We start from the raw sequence: 23,714 nt of genomic DNA on the forward strand, positions 1-23,714 counted from the left end.
AGCACACCTCCCTACATTTAAAAAAAATCTTTTCCACACCATCCCTTCCTCCCTCCCTCCCTTCCTCCCTTCCTTCCTTCCTCCCTCCCTTCCTCCCTCCCTCCCTTCCTCCCTCCCTCCCTCCCTCCCTCCCTTCCTCTCTCCCTCCCTCTCTTCCTCCCTCCCTCCCTTCCTCCCTCCCTCCCTTCCTCCCTTCCTTCCTCCCTCCCTCCCTTCCTTCCTCCCTCCCTCCCTTCTTTCCTCCCTCCCTCCTTCCTCCCTTCCTCCCTCCCTCCCTCCCTCCCTTCCTCCCTCCCTCCCTCCCTTCCTCCTTCCCTTCCTCTCTCCCTCCCTCCCTCCCTCCCTTCCTCCCTTCCTTCCTCCCTCCCTCCCTTCCTTCCTCCTTCCCTTCCTCTCTCCCTCCCTTCCTTCCTCCCTCCCTCCCTTCTTTCCTCCCTCCCTTCTTTCCTCCCTCCCTCCTTCCTCCCTTCCTTCCTCTCTCCCTCCCTTCCTCCTTCCCTTCCTCCCCTCCCTCCTTTGTTTTCAAACCGCCTTTCCTAAACAGCACGCAGTTCCACACAACACGACCTCAAAACAACTTTGAAATCCACACGTCATTCACTGACGAACAGCAGTCTGACACTGACATAGCTATGACAACATCATGTTGACAACACATCACACATCAGTCTGACACTGACATAGCTATGACAACATCATGTTGACAACACATCACACATCAGTCTGACACTGACATAGCTATGACAACATCATGTTGACAACACATCACACAACAGTCTGACACTGACATAGCTAGGACAACATCATATTGACAACACATCACACAACAGTTCTACACTGACATAGTATGACAACATCATGTTGACAACAAATCACATATCAGTTCTACACTGACATAGCTATGACAACATCATGTTACAACATATCACACAACAGTCTGACACTGACATAGCTACATCATGTTACAACACATCACACAACAGTCTTACTTTAGAATTCCAGCAGGGCAGGTCTGGGTTCAGTTTCACCCTGTCCCCCTTCTTCAAGACTCTGGCCAGAGCCGTCCCCCTGGGCTTGGTGCCTGAAGGTGAGGGTGGTGGGCGTGGTGGGGGTGGCTGGGATCTGGCAGATCTGGTTCCTGTCCACAGAGACAACAGCCTCCACAGCATGGACAACACGCCAGTGTCTGCTGCTTCCTCACACGTCAGGAGGTAACACAACACGCCAGTGTCTGCTGCTTCCTCACACGACAGGAGGTAACACAACACGCCAGTGTCTGCTGCTTCCTCACACGACAGGAGGTAACACAACACGCCAGTGTCTGCTGCTTCCTCACACGTCAGGAGGTAACACACCACGTCAGTGTCTGCTGCTTCCTCACACGTCAGGAGGTAACACAACACGCCAGTGTCTGCTGCTTCCTCACACGTCAGGAGGTAACACAACACGCCAGTGTCTGCTGCTTCCTCACACGTCAGGAGGTAACACAACACGTCAGTGTCTGCTGCTTCCTCACACGTCAGGAGGTAACAACACGTCAGTGTCTGCTGCTTCCTCACACGTCAGGAGGTAACACAACACGCCAGTGTCTGCTGCTTCCTCACACGTCAGGAGGTAACACAACACGCCAGTGTCTGCTGCTTCCTCACACGTCAGGAGGTAACACAACACGTCAGTGTCTGCTGCTTCCTCACACGACAGGAGGTAACACAACACGCCAGTGTCTGCTGCTTCCTCACACGTCAGGAGGTAACACAACACGCCAGTGTCTGCTGCTTCCTCACACGACAGGAGGTAACACAACACGTCAGTGTCTGCTGCTTCCTCACACGACAGGAGGTAACACAACACGCCAGTGTCTGCTGCTTCCTCACACGTCAGGAGGTAACACAACACGTCAGTGTCTGCTGCTTCCTCACACGTCAGGAGGTAACACAACACGCCAGTGTCTGCTGCTTCCTCACACGTCAGGAGGTAACAACACGTCAGTGTCTGCTGCTTCCTCACACGTCAGGAGGTAACAACACGTCAGTGTCTACTGCTTCCTCACACGTCAGGAGGTAACAACACGTCAGTGTCTGCTGCTTCCTCACACGTCAGGAGGTAACACACCACGTCAGTGTCTGCTGCTTCCTCACACGTCAGGAGGTAACAGAGTAAGTGGGAAACAAGTGGCAAGACAGTCCACAATGAACACACACCAGCTGTCGACAGTCCAGACAACCCCCACACAGCTGTCCACAGTCCAGACAACCCCCTCACAGCTGTCCACAGTCCAGACAACCCCCACACGGCTGTCAACAGTCCAGACAACCCCCTCACGGCTGTCAACAGTCCAGACAACCCCCTCACAGCTGTCCACAGTCCAGACAACCCCCACACGGCTGTCAACAGTCCAGACAACCCCCACACGGCTGTCAACAGTCCAGACAACCCCCACACGGCTGTCAACAGTCCAGACAACCCCCTCACAGCTGTCCACAGTCCAGACAACCCCCTCACAGCTGTCCACAGTCCAGACAACCCCCTCACAGCTGTCCACAGTCCAGACAACCCCCACACAGCTGTCCACAGTCCAGACAACCCCCTCACAGCTGTCAACAGTCCAGACAACCCCCACACGGCTGTCAACAGTCCAGACAACCCCCACACGTTCCTGACGTCAGCCTCCACAACGAACATGTGCCCAGCATCAGGCTGTCAGAGTTCAGCGATAAAACAGAACACCACACAGGGCACACAGGGCACAGTGATGTAACAGAACACCACACGGGGCACAGTGATGTAACAGAACACCACACAGGGCACAGTGATGTAACAGAACACCACACAGGGCACAGTGATGTAACAGAACACCACACGGGGCACAGTGATGTAACAGAACACCACACAGGGCACAGTGATGTAACAGAACACCACACAGGGCACAGTGATGTAACAGAACACCACACGGGGCACAGTGATGTAACAGAACACCACACGGGGCACAGTGATGTAACAGAACACCACACAGGGCACACAGGGCACAGTGATGTAACAGAACACCACACAGGGCACAGTGATGGAACAGAACACCACACAGGGCACACAGGGCACAGTGATGTAACAGAACACAGGGCACACAGGGCACAGTGATGTAACAGAACACCACACAGGGCACACGGGGCACAGTGATGTAACAGAACACCACACAGGGCACAGTGATGTAACAGAACACCACACAGGGCACACGGGGCACAGTGATGTAACAGAACACCACACCGGGCACAGTGATGTAACAGAACACCACACAGGGCACACAGGGCACAGTGATGTAACAGAACACCACACAGGGCACAGTGATGTAACAGAACACCACACAGGGCACAGTGATGTAACAGAACACCACACAGGGCACACAGGGCACAGTGATGTAACAGAACACCACACAGGGCACAGTGATGTAACAGAACACCACACAGGGCACAGTGATGTAACAGAACACCACACAGGGCACACAGGGCACAGTGGTGTAACAGAACACCACACAGGGCACACAGGGCACATTGATGTAACAGAACACCACACAGGGCACACAGGGCACAGTGATGTAACAGAACACCACACAGGGCACACAGGGCACATTGATGTAACAGAACACCACACAGGGCACACAGGGCACAGTGATGTAACAGAACACCACACAGGGCACACAGGGCACAGTGATGTAACAGAACACCACACAGGGCACAGTGATGTAACAGAACACCACACAGGGCACACAGGGCACATTGATGTAACAGAACACCACACAGGGCACACAGGGCACAGTGATGTAACAGAACACCACACAGGGCACAGTGATGTAACAGAACACCACACAGGGCACACAGGGCACAGTGATGTAACAGAACACCACACAGGGCACAGTGATGTAACAGAACACCACACAGGGCACAGTGATGTAACAGAACACTACACAGGGGACACAGGGCACAGTGATGTAACAGAACACCACACAGACCACACAGGGCACAGTGATGTAACAGAACACCACACAGGGCACAGTGATGTAACAGAACACCACACGGGGCACAGTGATGTAACAGAACACCACACAGGGCACAGTGATGTAACAGAACACCACACAGGGCACAGTGATGTAACAGAACACCACACGGGGCACAGTGATGTAACAGAACACCACACAGATGAAACAGGAAGTGGAGTTTTGCTCATTTGAACACCACCGTTCAACGGATTTCCAGAACACCCAGACCCACTTGCACCCCGCAGTCATCTGAACCACAGAACAACATTCCCCTGAAAGAGTTGACGGGTCAAGGACATGTGGTCAGACCTCAGCTTACAGGTCAAGGACATGTGGTCAGACCTCAGCTTACAGGTCAAGGACATGTGGTCAGACCTCAACTTACTGTCAAAGACATGTGGTCAGACCTCAACTTACAGGTCACAGACATGTGGTCAGACCTCAACTTACAGGTCAAGGACATGTGGTCAGACCTCAACTTATAGGTCACAGACATGTGGTCAGACCTCAACTTACAGGTCAAGGACATGTGGACAGACATCAACTTACAGGTCACAGACATGTGGTCAGACCTCAACTTACAGGTCACAGACATGTGGTCAGACATCAACTTACAGGTCAAGGACATGTGGTCAGACATCAACTTACAGGTCAAGGACATGTGGTCAGACCTCAACTTACAGGTCAAGGACATGTGGTCAGACCTCAACTTACAGGTCACAGACATGTGGTCAGACCTCAACTTACAGGTCAAGGACATGTGGACAGACATCAACTTACAGGTCAAGGACATGTGGTCAGACCTCAACTTACAGGTCACAGACATGTGGTCAGACCTCAACTTACAGGTCAAGGACATGTGGTCAGACATCAACTTACAGGTCACAGACATGTGGTCAGACCTCAACTTACAGGTCAAGGACATGTGGTCAGACCTCAACTTACAGGTCAAGGACATGTGGTCAGACCTCAACTTAGAGGTCACAGACATGTGGTCAGACCTCAGCTTACAGGTCACAGACATGTGGATAGACCTCAACTTACAGGTCACAGACATGTGGACAGACCTCAACTTACCCAGCTTGGCGATGGCTGACGTCACTTCAGTCAGTTTCTGGGAATCCACAGTGACGTCAGCTGGGCCCTGGACCAGATCTGTTGCTGCGGCCTGTTGCTGAAGGTCATGGAGTCTGGAGGTCATTGCTTTCCCCATGTCCAGCAGGGCGTCGTCTGGTGCCTCCCCCACCAGGCTGTCCAGAACTGCAGCCTGGGACAGGGCGGCCGCTCTCACGTGGTTCTGCTGGGGCAGAGCCAGCTGCTCTTCCTCAGCCTGGATCAGGTCGTTGACCTCCTGACATCGCCTCTCCACGCACCGCCGCAGGTCGTCAAACTTCCTGTTGGCTTTGGCCCTCATGACTGCCAGCCTGGCTTTCTGCTTCTCCGTCTGCAGCAAACACATGCACTCTCTGACTCTTCCCTTCCTCTTTCCCACTTCTACAGTCTGTATGAAGACAAGTTGTGAGACAAGGGTACTGACAAGTACATTGATGAAGAACACTAGGGAAGATGAAGAGGAGGAGGAGGAGGAGGTTGAGGAGGAGGAGGAGAAGGTTGAGGAGGAGGAGAGAAGAAGGAGGAGAAGGAGAGAAGAAGAAGGAGGAGGAGGAGGAAGAGAGAAGGAGGAGGAGAAAAGAAAAAGAAGGAGGAGGAGAGAAGAAGGAGGAGGAGGGGGAGGAGAGAAGAAGGAGGAGGAGGAGGAGGAGAGAAGGAGGAGGAGAGAAGAAGAAGAAGGAGGAGGAGAGAAGAAGGAGGAGGAGGAGGAAGAGAGAAGGAGGAGGAGAGAAGAAGAAGAAGGAGGAGGAGAGAAGAAGGAGGAGGAGGAGAGAAGAAGGAGGAGGAGGAGAGAAGAAGAAGGAGGAGGAGGTTGAGGAGGAGAGAAGAAGGAGGAGGAGGGGGAGGAGAGAAGAAGAAGGAGGTTGAGGAGGAGAGAAGAAGAAGGAGGTTGAGGAGGAGAGAAGGAGAAGGAGGAGGAGGTTGAGGAGGAGAGATGGAGAAGGAGGAGGGGGAGGAGAGAAGAAGAAGGAGGAGGAGGTTGAGGAGGAGAGATGGAGAAGGAGGAGGGGGAGGAGAGAAGAAGAAGGAGGAGGAGGTTGAGGAGGAGAGATGGAGAAGGAGGAGGGGGAGGAGAGAAGAAGAAGGAGGAGGAGGTTGAGGAGGAGAGAAGGAGAAGGAGGAGGGGGAGGAGAGAAGAAGGAGGAGGAGGTTGAGGAGGAGAGAAGGAGAAGGAGGAGGAGGAGGAGAGAAGAAGAAGAAGGAGGAGGAGGAGGAGAGAAGAAGGAGGAGGAGGTTGAGGAGGAGAGAAGAAGAAGGAGGAGGGGGAGGAGAGAAGAAGAAGGAGGTTGAGGAGGAGAGAAGAAGAAGGAGGAGGAGGTTGAGGAGGAGAGAAGGAGAAGGAGGAGGGGGAGGAGAGAAGAAGAAGGAGGAGGAGGCTGAGGAGGAGAGAAGGAGAAGGAGGAGGGGGAGGAGAGAAGAAGAAGGAGGAGGAGGTTGAGGAGGAGAGAAGGAGAGAAGAAGAAGAAGGAGGAGGAGGAGAGAAGAAGGAGGAGGAGGAGAGAAGAAGGAGGAGGTTGAGGAGGAGAGAAGGAGAGAAGAAGAAGAAGGAGGAGGAGGAGAGAAGAAGGAGGGGGAGGAGAGAAGAAGAAGGAGGAGGAGGCTGAGGAGGAGAGAAGGAGGAGGGGGAGGAGAGAAGAAGAAGGAGGAGGAGGTTGAGGAGGAGAGAAGGAGAGAAGAAGAAGGAGGAGGAGGAGGAGAGAAGAAGGAGGAGGAGGAGAGAAGAAGGAGGAGGAGGTTGAGGAGGAGAGAAGGAGGAGGAGAGAAGAAGAAGGAGGAGGAGGTTGAGGAGGAGGACGAGAGAAGAAGAAGGAGGAGGAGGAGGGAGATACAGCAACGTAACAAGCTCCACACACCTTTGCTTTCATCCTTGCCTCCTCCTCCCTCAGCCTCTGTGCCTCTCTTCTCAAGTGCTCCCTCTTCTCCATGGCTGCCTCTCTGATGGCCATCACCTCTGAGCAGCCCCGGTGGCTGCTCGTGGCGCACACCGTGCACATCAGCTCTTGGTGATCGCAGCAGTAAAGCTCCGCCAGCCTGTCCTCGTGGGTCTTACAACAGGACCTGGTCACCTCAGCCAGTCGCTCTGACGTCAGACTGTCCAGCTGTTCTATATCGTGGTTCTTGAGGGAGGGGATTTTCTTGTGTCCCTTGACACAAGCCTTGCAGAGCTTCATGCTGCACTGCAGACAGAAGGACGAGGCGGGGGTGTTGTTGTCGCAGTACATGCACACATGGCGACTGCTGAGCAGCTTGAGGTTCGCCACCTTCGCCATGATGGTCAGATCAGTGGGCAGGGAGTCCACCAGTTCTTCTAACTGGTGACGGGAGGCGGAGGGGGAGGGGGAGGGGGACATGATGGGGGCACGGCAAAGGGGGCAGCCCCCACTCCCTTTAGTCTTTTCCAGCCAGTCTGTGATACATTTTCCACACACGATGTGATTACACCCAAGCAGCTTGGGGTTGGTGTAGATGTCACTGCAGACAGGACACTCCAGGGTAGCTGATGCCTTTGCCATGTCTGCACACACACACACACACACACACACACACACACACACACACACACACACACGTACATAAGATTGTATGCAAGCAAGTGTGTGGACGGGCGCAACAGCCAATTGGTTAAAACATTGTACTTTCAAATTGAGAGTCTTGCAGTCGAATCCCGGTGACGACGCCTGGTGGGTAAAGGGTGGAGATTTTTCCCATCTCCCAGGGCAACAGATGTGTGCAGACCTGCTAGTGCCTGAACCCCCTTCGTCTGTATATGAAAGATCCTGAAAATCTGTCGGCTATTAGTGTGTAATGGAAACTAGAATATTTCTGCCACGCAAGCCCAAACCAATCCCCGAAAACCAAACCAATCCCCGAAAACCAAACCAATCCCCGAGTACGACAGCCTACATGGTAGGGTAAATAAACAGAATGGTTATGCATGTAAAATGTTACACGTGTGTGTGTGTGTGTGTGTGTGTGTGTGTGTGTGTGTGTGTGTGTGTAAGCATGCCTGAAACCTGATTGAGTGACAGAGGAAACGAATGATGAGCACCTGATGATAACCGTCAGTCAGCTCTACCTCTGACCTGCACTGACCTCACGACCTGACCTTCCAGTCAAACAACAAGGAAGGAAAGGACTTATGCTGGTTGGTAGATGGTAGATGAAGCCTGTCTTGGTTGGGTAGATGGTAGATGAAGCCTGTCTTGGTTGGTAGATGGTAGATGAAGCCTGTCTTGGTTGGGTAGATGGTAGATGAAGCCTGTGCTTGGTTGGGTAGGTGGTAGATGAAGCGTGTCTTGGTTGGGTAGATGGTAGATGAAGCCTGTCTTGGTTGGGTAGATGGTAGATGAAGCGTGTCTTGGATGGGTAGATGGTAGATGAAGCCTGTCTTGGTTGGGTAGATAGTAGACGAAGCGTGTCTTGGTTGGGTAGATGGTAGAGATGAATCCTGTCTTGGTTGGGTAGATGGTAGATGAAGCCTGTCTTGGTTGGTAGATGGTAGATGAAGCCTGTCTTGGTTGGGTAGATGGTAGATGAAGCCTGTGCTTGGTTGGGTAGGTGGTAGATGAAGCGTGTCTTGGTTGGGCAGATGGTAGATGAAGCCTGTCTTGGTTGGGTAGATGGTAGATGAAGCGTGTCTTGGATGGGTAGATGGTAGATGAAGCCTGTCTTGGTTGGGTAGATAGTAGACGAAGCGTGTCTTGGTTGGGTAGATGGTAGAGATGAATCCTGTCTTGGTTGGGTAGATGGTAGATGAAGCCTGTCTTGGTTGGGTAGATGGTAGATGAAGCGTGTCTTGGTTGGTAGATGGTAGATGAAGCGTGTCTTGGTTGGGTAGATGGTAGATGAAGCCTGTCTTGGTTGGTAGATGGTAGATAAAGCGTGTCTTGGTTGGGTAGATGGTAGATGAAGCCTGTCTTGGTTGGTAGATGTTAGATAAAGCGTGTCTTGGTTCGGTAGATGGTAAATGAAGCTTGTCTTGGTTGGGTAGATGGTAGATGAATCCTGTCTTGGTTGGGTAGATGGTAGATGAAGCGTGTCTTGGTTGGTAGATGAAGCCTGTCTTGGTTGGGTAGATGGTAGATGAAGCCTGTCTTGGTTGGGTAGATGGTAGATGAAGCCTGTCATGGTTGGGTAGATGGTAGATGAAGCGTGTCTTGGTTGGGTAGATGAAGCGTGTCTTGGTCGGGTAGATGAAGCCTGACTTGGCTGGGTAGACGGTAGACGAAGCCTGTCTTGGTTGGGTAGATGGTAGATGAAGCGTGTCTTGGTTGGGTAGATGGTAGATGAAGCACGTCTTGGTTGGGTAGATGGTAGATGAAGCACGTCTTGGTTGGGTAGTATTAAACACGGTATGAGGGTGGACTGCACAATGTTTCTTGTTGCTGTAATCAAGGAACGAGGGCAGACTGTGCAAGCCACACACACGCACACACACACACACACACACACACACACACACCTCTGTTTCTCTTCTTGGTAAAGCATTCCTGCTTTCTCATAACCTTTCCAGTTTATAAGATATGATCAGGCTTTAACTGTTTACTTCTCTGGACAGTCCTTCAAAGTGATTAACTGAGCACATCACAACAATACACACTGCACAGCCTTGCACGTGTGTATGATCCTATCACCTTGCTGTTACATGGATTCTCGTCAGTGGACTGTTGAGACTGCTGTTGTCAGGAAGTCTGTCAACACAGTGAAGTGCCATCAGTTTACTGCGTGTCTGGTTATGACTGCATGCATCAAACTGTTCTGTCCATAACTGTAGATCGAAAAGATGCAGTGAGAAACGTTTTTTATGTGATGAACTCGGGGTAAGGGTAGGGTTGGAGTGGAGTGGAGATAGGGATAAGTAGGACAGGGGATAAGGGTAGGGTTGGAGTGGAATGAGGAATAGTAGAAGATAGCAGGTTCCCGTGCAGGCAGGAGCATATGAAAGCGGACGCCCTTTCAATTGTTTATTTTCTACTGTTTTTACAGGAAAGCAGTGCAGCAAAACGTAGCGAGGTGTCACTGTTGTGGGAACAACACTGACCACTACACTGCAAGAGAGAAAGAGAGCAGGTGCTGACCGCGGCTGGCTCGGGTGTGGAAGTGACCACTCATCACCCGCTCGGCCAATTTATACAGTTTAGGCGAACTACACAGACAATCACGTGGGCTGCAAACCAGATCGTCACTAATCTGAAGAAATCTGATGAGAACTGTGCTTGTTACAAGGTGTTCAGTGACAGATTTCTAAATGATTCCTGAACTGACTTGCATCGGATAAGTTGCAAAAGAAAGAGCTCAATGCCTACTTTATAATGAGTGTAAAATGAAGTGTTGATTATTTAAGATGAATTTATAATCTTAATTTAAGTCACCTGAACAGGGTCAGTTTTAACGAGCTCGTCGCTGAAAATTACAAACTGCGTTAAATCAGTTTAACGTAGGCGAACATAAATGGAATAGATTTAAAGATGGAATTACGACGATTCTGCCAGTATATAATACTTGTAGTTTACTGATCTGACAAAAGAGTTATTAATTAATTACGGTGGAACAGAAACACAAGTTTCTTCTCAGCCAATGACGTACCGCGACGCGACACTGGTCAAGCCGTCAGCAGGTGATCTGGCGAGGACAAAATGATGTAAGCGGAGTGACGTCACATATTCTGTGCAGGGGTTAGGAGGGAAAACGTCGTCTGCTGTAGCCTGTGTGTGAGCAGTTTTGGAGCAAGCATAGCACGCTTGGTCACATTTACTATCATTCATCAAGCTACTGTTTCTTTCTTTTTCTCTCTCTTTCTTTAATCTGATCTTTTCTTCCTTTCATTCTTGCTATGACTATCAACTTGTATGTACTTTCAAACAATCATGTAACTACAAACGTTAAAGAATGGGGGGGGGAATGTCCATCAGTAGGGATTTAAAGACAGTGATATACTTTTTTTTTCTTCTCATTTTGCATGTTCAGCCACAGTGTTGAAATGTATAAGGACAAGCCCTGAGCTTCCCTTTTGAGGAGGTGTCTGAGTTTATTCCAATGTGCCTGTTATTCACTTGTGTGCTGGTTGAATCAGTCGCATAAGTAGCATTGGCTTGAGGTTGTGTACCTTGTGTGTGAAGAGAGTTTCCACTCTTTGTTATTAAATTATAGTGTCATTTTGTGTTGTATATTGATTTCATTGAAGAGATGTTGGAGGGAAAAAAGGAGGGGAAATTTTATGTAGCCGAGTGCTCAGCTCAGGCTTCAAAATACTGCTTCATGCATGACCTATAGCAGGCACTTTTTTCGCAACTAATTTACCAGTCTTCAATGACTCACACAGAATGTGTGACACCATTCCCAGTTTGATGCAAAGCCCATTCTAAACGTATTCTCTAAACATCTATTAAATCAAGTCTCTGTAACGTTCAATGTAGTATATTTGTTGTGCTTACACACACATTTTACTCGGTTGGAAGCATACTTGCTTTCACTTTAATCATTCATCAGTCTAAAGATTTCAACTGACACTAAGCTTACGTCATTTTGTCCTTCTCACCACACAACCACTCCACAACCATTGGGTGAGCTGGAATCTGTGTTTCTGCTGCACAGTATTTAATTAATATATCTTTTGTCAGATCAGTAAACTGCAAGTATTATATACTGGCAGAATCGTTGCAATTCCATCTTTAAATCTATTTCCTTTACGTTTGCCTATGTTAGACTGATTTAACACAGTTTGTAATTTTCAGCTAGCTCGCTAAAACTGACCCTTTTCAGCTGACTTAAAAATTAAGATTATAAATTCATCTTAAATACTCAACACTTCATTTTATACTCATTAGAAAGTAGGTGTTGAGCTGTTTCTTTTGTGTTCTATCCAACATAGATCAGTTCAGGAATCATTTAGAAATCTATCACTGAACACCTTGAAACAAACACAATTGTTATCAGATTTAGCCTGATTGGGGACATTTTGCTTCACAGGCCACGCTAGCCTCATTGCAGTTTGCTTAACTTGCATAAATTGATGGAGTGGGTGATCACTGGTCACTTTCCACCTGGGCACTCAATGGCCAGAGCCGCTCTCTCTCTCTCTCTCTCTCTCTGTGTGTGTGTGTGTGTGTGTGTGTGTGTGTGTAGCAAGCAGTGTGTGTTGTGTGTGTGTTCCCACAACAGCTGGTGTCATAGCCATATCACTTAAGTACAGTGTGTTGAATGTGCTGATGATTTGTAAATTGTATTCTTCTATACAGTACTTGTGTTCATATGAGTATGTTGATATTGCTATGTTCTGTTATTGCTTTGACATGTAGTCGCAGCTTGGCTATGATTGATCTAGAAAATCGCCATGTTGTCATATGCTCGTAGCAGTGTTCCATTTAATTTTTCTTAACATCACAGTCAATGACGTCTCTGGACACTGATAGTTTGTTCCAGAATGTTCTAGTGGCTGATGCATTCTTTCTCATCTGCTGTCACTGAAGGTTAGGTTACTTGTCCCGCTTCAGCAGAGGAGATTTAAATGTTGAGCACAAGCTTAGTTATGTTGATATTTGGCTTTGATGCAATGGATTACTTGTGTAGGTTCATTCACCACTTAATGGTTAAGCCATGACAGTTCTTTCAACTTTTGTGTTGTGCACTGACTTGCCATCCAGTCCTTCAGTTTGGCAGTATTATATCGAATCCACCAATTCTATTGTCTTGTTTATTATTCATGTAGTATTTCACATGCTGATATCAGTTATACTGCTACAGTGTTTCACTGATTCTCAGTACTCTAAGATGTGTGTAGTTTTCTGTTGTGGTGATTACAAGATAGTGTTGTAGCGATATCAGCTATTGGTTAAAACCACCTGATATGTATCAGTCTGTTAATTGTAATTTAGTTAACATGCCCTCTCCTATACGGCTTATTCCAGTATAGTGTTGCATGATGAACTGATTCCTTTCAATCGCTTTGACACAGTATAAGCTTTACCTAATCTATACTGTTACTAAATCAGCATAGCTTCAATCACTTTATCAGCACTGTTTAAATGTATTAGTAATGTCATTTGATGTCAGTGTTTGGTCTTCACACATATGTATTATCTCATCTTATGTTCCATCTAAAAACACTTATAGTGAATAGACGTTAAACTGAAGAAATTATCTTATGTTGTTGCTTATCCCAAACTGAGTGGTAGTCTTTCCATTTACTGTGCTTTACTGTTCACTTGTGCTGACATGAAGTGATTAATGACAATTGTTTGTTGTGTCTTATCAGGCACTGTTTTATCTCTTCTTCTTCTCTTTATCTTCTCATAACTGTTTTATTTAAAACAATAGAAAAACCCTTTTGTGACTGGCCTCTATATGTTCCTAGCCTGTGTGGGGGGTTATTGTCTATCCTTTTATCCAAAGTAAATCATTCAGTTAGTTCTTATGTACAGTACCCCTTATTATGATGATACACTCGGGTACACAGCTACAAAAGTGGCGTTGCTGACAGGATATAGATCCATCACAAGATTGATCCAAAATTAATCCCTTTAATGTTTTAATTCTTTTATTCAGTTCTTAAATCCATCCCTAAACCACAACCCTATACCACCAAGTGTACCTTGTTACAACTTGGTGCTGTGAGCAATGATGTTGTAATTCTTAAAAATCTCAAAACAATAAATTGTAAGACACTCACCACCAACGCTATCACATATAAAAGAAAGAAAACAAAAAAGACAAGAGAGGCAAGGCCTTCAAGACTCACTTGTGATACACTTTAAAAAAATCCAAGCTTTTTATGCATAGAGTATAATTTCAAAATGTAATGTTTAAGATGAGAAAGATCAGTTTAAAGCGAATTAAGTCCCCTAGCATTAATTACAGAGTAATTTTCCTTTGTTACTATCTGCACCAAAACGTTTGCAAAATAAATAAAACTTCCATGCTTAGCAAAAGAAGTTCCTGTTTGAACAAAAAAATGATAATAATGACTGCTCTTGTTGTTGGGTCAGAATATCAGATCAAAGTGCCAAGTTTAGAGAATACAAAAAATATAACTATAACAGTAAATGCAGTTTGCATATAATTAGGCTTCATTTTTTATTTTTTGTGCCCATCCCAGAGGTGCAATATTGTTTTAAGCAAGATGACTGGAAAGAACTGAATTTTTCCTATTTTTATGCCTAATTTGGAGTCAACTGACAAAGTATTTGCAGAGAAAATGTCAATGTTAAAGTTTACCACGGACACACACACACACACACACACACACACACAGACAACTGAACACCGGGTTAAAACATAGACCCACGTTGTTTACACAAGTGAGTCAAAAATGGTTAAATAGGAGAGGACCCATGGAAAAAGTTGGAGGGTGGAGGGGTGGAGGACCCATGGAAAAAGTTGGGGGGTGGAGGACCCATGGAAAAAGTTGGGGGGTGGAGGGGTGGAGGACCCATGGAAAAGGTTGGAGGGGTGGAGGACCCATGAAAAAAGTTGGAGGGGTGGAGGACCCATGGAAAAGGTTGGAGGGGTGGAGGACCCATGGAAAAAGTTGGGGGGTGGAGGGGTGGAGGACCCATGGAAAAAGTTGGAGGGTGGAGGACCCATGGAAAAAGTTTGGGGGTGGAGGGGTGGAGGACCCATGGAAAAAGTTGGAGGGGTGGAGGACCCATGGTAAAAGTTGGAGGGTGGAGGACCCATGGAAAAAGTTGGAGGGTGGAGGGGTGGAGGACCCATGGAAAAAGTTGGGGGGTGGAGGGGTGGAGGACCCATGGAAAACGTTGGAGGGGTGGATGACCCATGAAAAACGTTGGAGGGTGGAGGACCCATGGAAAAAATTGGAGGGGTGGAGGACCCATGGAAAAAGTTGGAGGGGTGGAGGACCCATGGAAAAAGTTGGAGGGGTGGATGACCCATGAAAAAAGTTGGAGGGGTGGAGGACCCATGAAAAAAAGTTGGAGGGTGGAGGACCCATGGAAAAAATTGGAGGGGTGGAGGACCCATGGAAAAAGTTGGAGGGGTGGAGGACCCATGGAAAAAATTGGAGGGTGGAGGGGTGGAGGACCCATGGAAAAAGTTGGAGGGGACCCATGGAAAAAGTTGGAGGGGACCCATGGAAAAAGTTGGAGTGGTGGAGGACCCATGGAAAAACTTGGAGGGGTGGAGGACCCATGAAAAAAGAAGAAGAAAAAACGCATGTAAATATACTAAATAGACAGACAGACAGACAGACAAAGAGACCTACAGGTATATAGATGAATAGATAATCCGATAGAGAGCTGAACAGGCAAATTTATGAACAATGAATGAATGAGCCCCATCAACTCATCACACCACAGACAGCGGCACATCACGCTAAACAACTCATCACACCGCAGACAGCGGCACATCACGCTAAACAACTCATCACACCGCAGACAGCGGCACATCACGCTAAACAACTCATCACACCGCAGACAGCGGCACATCACGCTAAACAACTCATCACACCGCAGACAGCGGCACATCACGCTAAACAACTCATCACACCGCAAACAGCGGCACATCACGCTAAACAACTCATCACACCGCAGACAGCGGCACATCACGCTAAACAACTCATCACACCGCAGACAGCGGCACATCACGCTAAACAACTCATCACACCGCAGACAGCGGCACATCACGCTAAACAACTCATCACACCGCAGACAGCGGCACATCACGCTAAACAACTCATCACGCCACAGACAGCGGCACATCACGCTAAACAACTCAATGTTTTCAGCTCACACAGTCATGCCAATAACATTACAAACCTGAGCACACAGGAAACCCAGATCAAGCACAGACGGAATTTGAACAAGGAAGTGAAACACGTTAAACACATGCACACACAACCAGCAGCACAGTGACCACAACTGAACGGAAAACCTTTCACACAGTGACCAAAACTGACCTCTGACCTCACGACCTGACCTCCCAGTCCACCAACAAGGAAGGAAAGGACTTATGCTGGTTGGGTAGATGAAGTCTGTCTTGGTTGGTAGATGGTAGACGAAGCCTGTCTTGGTTGGGTAGATGGTAGATGAAGGTTGTCTTGGTTGGGTAGATGGTAGATGAAGGCTGTCTTGGTGGGTTGATGAAGCCTGTCTTGGTTGGTAGATGGTAGATGAAGGCTGTCTTGGTGGGTAGATGAATCCTGTCTTGGCTGGGTAAATGGTAGACGAAGCCTGTCTTGGCTGGGTAGATGGTAGGTGAAGCCTGTCTTAGCTGGGTAGTAGTAAACACAGTATGCGGGCGGATTGCGCAATCTGTCTTGCCCCTGTGATTAGGGAGCGAAGGCAGACTGCACAAACGTTCTTGTTGCTGTTGTCTTTACTGACAGCGACACCAGTGTGAGGTCTGGGTAGTTGAACAGATCGCTTGCACCCCCACCCCTCCCTTCCACCCCTTCCTGCCTGCACCCACTGTCTCACTGTGTGTGTGTGTGTGTGTTTGTGTGTGTGTGTGTGTGTTTGTGTGTGAGTGTGTCAGTGTGTGTGGCAGGGGCTGTGCATGTCGTGGTGACGTCAATATCTTTTTAAAGCAGTTGACTGACACTGTGTTTGGGACTGTATCGCCATTTTGTGAGCATTTTTAGACATGTCCACACACACACACACACACACACACACATACACACACAAGCTTTCACGTTCCTGCGGTTGTCTTTGCCGACAGTAAAAGTGGACGGGGTTATTGAATAGATCGCTTGCAACCCCTACCCCTTTCCACCCACCACCACTGTCCCCTACCCCTTCCTGCCCACCACCACTGTCAACCCCTACTCCTTACTGCCCACCACCACTGTCAACCCCTACCCCTTCCTGCCTACCTGTCAACCCCTACCCCTTCCTGCCCACCACCACTGTCAACCCCTACCCCTTTCTGCCCACCTGTCAACCCCTACCCCTTTCCACCCACCACCACTGTCCCCTACCCCTTCCTGCCCACCACCACTGTCAACCCCTACTCCTTACTGCCCACCACCACTGTCAACCCCTACCCCTTACTGCCCACCACCACTGTCAACCCCTACCCCTTTCTGCCCACCTGTCAACCCCTACCCCTTTCTGCCCACCACCACTGTCAACCCCTACCCCTTTCTACCCACCACCACTGTCAACCCCTACCCCTTTCTACCCACCACCACTGTCAACCCCTACCCCTTCCTGCCCACCTGTCAACCCCTATCCCTTTCTGCCCACCACCACTGTCAACCCCTACCCCTTTCTGCCCACCACCACTGTCCCCTACCCCTTCCTGCCCACCACCACTGTCAACCCCTACCCCTTTCTGCCCACCACCACTGTCCCCTACCCCTTCCTGCCCACCACCACTGTCAACCCCTACCCCTTTCTGCCCACCACCACTGTCAACCCCTACCCCTTTCTGCCCACCACCACTGTCCCCTACCCCTTCCTGCCCACCTGTCAACCCCTACCCCTTTCTGCCCACCACCACTGTCAACCCCTACCCCTTCCTGCCCACCACCACTGTCAACCCCTACTCCTTCCTGCCCACCACCACTGTCAACCCCTACCCCTTCCTGCCCACCTGTCAACCCCTACCCCTTTCCACCCACCACCACTGTCAACCCCTACCCCTTCCTGCCCACCACCACTGTCAACCCCTACCCCTTCCTGCCCACCACCACTGTCAACCCCTACTCCTTCCTGCCCACCACCACTGTCAACCCCTACCCCTTTCTGCCCACCACCACTGTCCCCTACCCCTTCCTGCCCACCACCACTGTCAACCCCTACCCCTTTCTGCCCACCACCACTGTCAACCCCTACCCCTTTCTGCCCACCACCACTGTCCCCTACCCCTTCCTGCCCACCACCACTGTCAACCCCTACCCCTTCCTGCCCACCACCACTGTCAACCCCTACCCCTTCCTGCCCACCACCACTGTCAACCCCTACCCCTTCCTGCCCACCACCACTGTCAACCCCTACCCCTTCCTGCCCAACACCACTGTCCCCTACCCCTTCCTGCCCACCTGTCAACCCCTACCCCTTCCTGCCCACCACCACTGTCAACCCCTACCCCTTCCTGCCCACCACCACTGTCCCCTACCCCTTTCTGCCCACCACCACTGTCCCCTACTCCTTCCTGCCCACCACCACTGTCAACCCCTTCCCCTTCCTGCCCACCACCACTGTCAACCCCTACCCCTTTCTGCCCACCACCACTGTCAACCCCTACCCCTTTCTGCCCACCACCACTGTCCCCTACTCCTTCCTGCCCACCACCACTGTCAACCCCTACCCCTTTCTGCCCACCACCACTGTCCCCTACTCCTTCCTGCCCACCACCACTGTCAACACCTACCCCTTCCTGCCCACCACCAGTGTCAACCCCTACCCACGTCCTGTCCATGACTGCCTGTGTGTGCTTTCAGTTTCAGTTTCAATTTCTGAAGGAGGCGTCACTGCGTTCAGACAAATCCATATTCGCTACACCACATCTGCGAGGCAGATGCCTGACCAGCAGCGTAACCCAACACGCTCAGTGCGGCCTGGAGTGTTTGTGTACCTGTCAGAGTGGACTTGTTCAGAATTTTGTTTTGGACAACCCTTTTGTCAAACAGCGTCTAGTCATTGGGACGGGGTGATAAACCCACGTCCCGCGTGCAGCACACACCTGGCGCTTTCTCACATGGTGGTGGAGAGGGGAGGGGAGGGGGTGCGGCGCCTGCAGAAGCTGTCGTTTTGCTACTTATTTGTGAAGAATAAAACTTTGCCGCGAGAGAAACCCACTTACCTGTGGCGTGAAGCAAACTACACACACACACACACACACCACACCACACCACACCACACCACACCACACCACACCACACCACACACACACACACACACACACCACACCACACCACACCACACACACCACACCACACCACACACACACCACACACACACACACACCACACCACACACACACACACACCACACCACACCACACCACACACACACACACACACCACACCACACCACACACACACACACACCACACCACACCACACACACACACCACACCACACACACACACCACACCACACCACACACACACACACACCACACCACACACACACACACACCACACCACACACACACACACAGTCAGACTCCTGTTGTGGAGCAGAATGATCAGCATGTTTCATGAAAGGAGTGGAATCAGTGCAGTGTTGTATGGTGTGTGCTGTGTGACACAGGTGGACGTTGTAAACAGCACAGGCGAGAGAAGGGCGCCCTGTGGGACAGCCTGTTTCATCACAGGACACACCGGCCCCGTGAAAATGATCACACTGACTTCTGTGTTGTGTTGTATCGTATTGTATTGTATTGTGTTGTGTTGTGTTGTGTTGTACTGTATTGTGTTGTGTTGTGTTGTGTTGTACTGTATTGTGTTGTGTTGTATTGTATTGTGTTGTGTTGTATTGTGTTGTGTTGTGTTGCACTGTGTTAGGTTGTGTTGTATTGCACTGTGTTAGGTTGTGTTGTATTGCACTGTGTTGGGTTGTTTTGCACTATGTTGTGTTGTATTGCACTGTGTTGTGCTGTATTGCACTGTGTTGGGTTGGGTTGTATTGCACTGGGTTGTGTTGTATTGCACTGGGTTGTGTTGTATTGCACTGTGTTGTATTGCACTGTGTTGTGTTGTATTGCACTGTGTTGTGTTGTATTGCACTGTGTTGTATTGCACTGTGTTGTGTTGTATTGCACTGTGTTGTATTGCACTGTGTTATGTTGTATTGCACTGTGTTGTATTGCACGGTGTTGTGTTGTGTTGTATTGCACTGTGTTGTATTGCACGGTGTTGTGTTGTGTTGTATTGCACTGTGTTGTATTGCACGGTGTTGTGTTATACTGTGTTGTGTTGTATTGCACTGTTTTGTGTTGTATTGCACTGTGTTGTGTTGTGTTGTGTTGTGTTGTGTTGTGTTGTGTTGTATTGTATTGTGCTGTATTGTATTGTGTTGTATTGCATTCTATTGTATTGTACTGTGTTGTATTGTGTTGTATTGTATTGTACTGTGTTGTGTTGTACTGTACTGTACTGTTTTGCACTGTTGTGTTGGACTGTACTGTACTGTACTGTGCTGTGTTGTGTTGTTTTGTGTTGTATTGTGCTGTTGTGTTGCATTGTATTGTGTTGTACTGTACTGTGCTGTGTTGTGTTGTTGTACTGTACTGTGCTGTGCTGTGTTGTGCTGTGTTGTGCTGTGCTGTGCTGCGTTGTGCTGTGCTGTGCTGCGTTGCGTTGTGCTGTGCTGTGCTGTGTTGTGTTGTACTGTGTTGTGTTTTGTTGTGCTGTGCTGTGCTGTGTTTTGTTGTGCTGTCCTGTGCTGTGCTGTGCTGTGCTGTGCTGTGCTGTGCTGTGCTGTGTTGTGTTGTACTGTGCTGTGCTGTGCTGTGTTGTGTTGTGCTGTGCTGTGCTGTGCTGTGCTGTGCTGTGTTGTGTTGTGTTGTGCTGTGCTGTGCTGTGCTGTGCTGTAATGTGCTGTGCTGTGCTGTGTTGTGTTGTGTTGTGCTGTGCTGTGCTGTGCTGTGTTGTACTGTGCTGTGCTGTGTTGTGCTGTGCTGTGCTGTGCTGTGTTGTGTTGTGTTGTGTTGTGCTGTGCTGTGCTGTGCTGTGCTGTGTTGTGTTGTGTTGTGTTGTACTGTACTGTGCTGTGCTGTGCTGTGCTGTGCTGTGCTGTGTTGTACTGTGCTGTGCTGTGCTGTGTTGTGTTGTGTTGTAATTTACTGTGCTGTGCTGTGCTGTGCTGTGCTGTGCTGTGCTGTGTTGTGTTGTGTTGTGTTGTGCTGTGCTGTGCTGTGCTGTGTTGTGTTGTGTTGTGCTGTGCTGTGCTGTGCTGTGCTGTGTTGTGTTGTACTGTACTGTGCTGTGCTGTGCTGTGCTGTGCTGTGCTGTGTTGTGTTGTGTTGTGTTGTGCTGTGCTGTGCTGTGCTGTGCTGTGCTGTGCTGTGCTGTGCTGTGCTGTGTTGTGTTGTGTTGTGCTGTGCTGTGCTGTGCTGTGCTGTGCTGTGTTGTGTTGTGTTGTACTGTACTGTACTGTGCTGTGCTGTGCTGTGCTGTGCTGTGTTGTGTTGTACTGTACTGTGCTGTGCTGTGTTGTGTTGTGTTGTGTTGTGTTGTGTTGTGTTGTACTGTACTGTACTGTGCTGTGCTGTGTTGTGTTGTGTTGTGTTGTGTTGTGTTGTGTTGTGTTGTGTTGTACTGTACTGTGCTGTGCTGTGTTGTGTTGTGTTGTGTTGTGTTGTGTTGTACTGTACTGTGCTGTGCTGTGCTGTGTTGTGTTGTGTTGTGTTGTGTTGTACTGTACTGTGCTGTGCTGTGCTGTGCTGTGCTGTGTTGTGTTGTGTTGCGCTGTGCTGTGCTGTGCTGTGCTTTGCTGTGCTGTGCTGTGTTGTGTTGTGTTGTACTGTGCTGTGCTGTGCTGTGCTGTGATGTGTTGTGTTTTGTTGTACTGTGCTGTGCTGTGCTGTGCTGTGTTGTGTTGTGTTGTGTTGTACTGTGCTGTGCTGTGCTGTGTTGTATTGTATTATATAGCGTTGTACTGTGCTGTGCTGTGTTGTATTGTATTGTATTGTATTGTGTTCTACTGTACTGTACTGTACTGTACTGTACTGTACTGTGCTGTGCTGTGTTGTGTTGTGTTGTTTTGTGTTGTTCGGTACTGTGCTGTGTTGTACTGTACTGTACTGTACTGTACTATACTGTGCTGTGCTGTGCTGTGTTGTGTTGTATTGTATTGTATTGTGTCGTACTGGTAACGTCGAAGTGTTTTACGCGTCGAGGAAGGGACAATACCTCTACTGTTTTACGATTTATACATTTTCGTGGTTCTTTCCCTTTACACGTCTTTGCCCATTCAGATAACTTTTAATCTGATTGTCTTCTGCCCACCACTCTGTCTGTCTGTCTGTCTGTCTCTCTCATGTTGTCTCTTGGATATTCTCCCATGCAAATGGAAATAAATATATAACAAACCAAAATTGTACTAACTTCCAAACTAACCATCTCTCTCCTTACACCAACAGATATGATGACACACACTGACAGTCTCTCCTCACACACTGACACTCTCCTTACACCAACAGATATGATGACAAACACTGACACTGTCCTCACACCAACAGATATGACACACACTGACACTCTCCTCACACCAACAGATATGATGACACACACTGACACTCTCCTCACACCAACAGATATGATGACACACACTGACACTGTCCTCACAACAACAGATATGATGACACACACTGACACTCTCCTCACACCAACAGATATGATGACACACACTGACACTCTCCTTACACCAACAGATATGATGACACACACTGACACTCTCCTCACACCAACAGATATGATGACACACACTGACACTCTCCTCACACCAACAGATATGATGACACACACTGACACTCTCCTTACACCAACAGATATGATGACACACACTGACACTCTCCTCACACCAACAGATATGATGACACACTGACACTCTCATTACACCAACAGATATGATGACACACACTGACACTCTCCTTACACCAACAGATATGATGACACACACTGACACTCTCCTTACACCAACAGATATGATGACACACACTGACACTCTCCTCACACCAACAGATATGATGACACACACTGACACTCTCCTCACACCAACAGATATGATGACACACACTGACACTCTCCTCACACCAACAGATATGATGACACACACTGACACTCTCATTACACCAACAGATATGATGACACACACTGACACTCTCTCCTCATACCAACAGCAGTGCCACATGAAGTGTTCACTGTAACCTCAGAACCAGTGGATTTAAACAACACATAGCAGCACTAATGCAAACAGATCAAAGCCACACTAATTTGCTGCTTAGTACTAGGCATCTTCAAGTGACACACAGCCCCAAACTAGGCAGCTGACAATACATTAGGCAGCAATCACGCTGCGTACACTAAGCATAAGCAGCACACAGCCATCTGAACTGATCCTACTCAACAGCACCACCTGGAACACAAACACAAAACAGAAACCTTCCTGGACACCACTGACATGAAAGAACACCAGTCAGATACAATCTCCAAACATCCTGGACACCACTGACATGAAAGAACACCAGTCAGATACAATCTCCAAACATCCTGGACACCACTGACATGAAAGAACACCAGTCAGATACAATCTCCAAACATCCTGGACATCACTGACATGAAAGAACACCAGTCAGATACAATCTCCAAACATCATGGACATCACTGACATGAAAGGCCTGTAGCCATCTCAGCACCTTTGCCACATGTTCAACAGTATGCATCCCTCTCACACACAGATCTATGTCAGGTAAAAACAAGCTCCATGAAGTTTACCACATGTTCAACAGTATGCTTTCCTCTCACACACAGATCTATGTCAGGTAAAAACAAGCTCCATTAAGTTTACCACATGTTCAACAGTATGCTTTCCTCTCACACACAGATCTATGTCAGGTAAAAACAAGCTCCATGAAGTTTACCACATGTTCAACAGTATGCATCC

The 23,714-nt window shown here is 48.7% G+C and overlaps 1 protein-coding gene across 2 annotated transcripts in view; it reads right to left on the reverse strand.

Annotated features, from left to right (window-relative positions):
- The window catches only part of LOC143287950 (uncharacterized), a 28,198-nt gene extending 11,402 nt beyond the window's left edge, over positions 1-16,796 (reverse strand). The window contains exons 1-4 of one of the 2 annotated variants that reach the window (XM_076596192.1): positions 16,063-16,796; positions 6,997-7,658; positions 5,108-5,474; positions 990-1,138 (exon numbers count right to left, since the gene is read on the reverse strand). In XM_076596192.1, coding sequence (XP_076452307.1) covers positions 990-1,138; positions 5,108-5,474; positions 6,997-7,656 — 1,176 coding nt within the window. In that variant the 5' untranslated portion in view covers positions 7,657-7,658; positions 16,063-16,796. Of the gene's footprint in view, positions 1-989; positions 1,139-5,107; positions 5,475-6,996; positions 7,659-16,055 lie in introns of both variants that reach the window. The other variant, XM_076596191.1, reaches the window with a different exon arrangement.
- Positions 16,797-23,714: the final 6,918 nt, after the last annotated feature.

Source organism: Babylonia areolata, chromosome 12 (genome assembly GCF_041734735.1).
Source record: "Babylonia areolata isolate BAREFJ2019XMU chromosome 12, ASM4173473v1, whole genome shotgun sequence".
Lineage (NCBI taxonomy): Eukaryota > Metazoa > Mollusca > Gastropoda > Neogastropoda > Buccinidae > Babylonia > Babylonia areolata.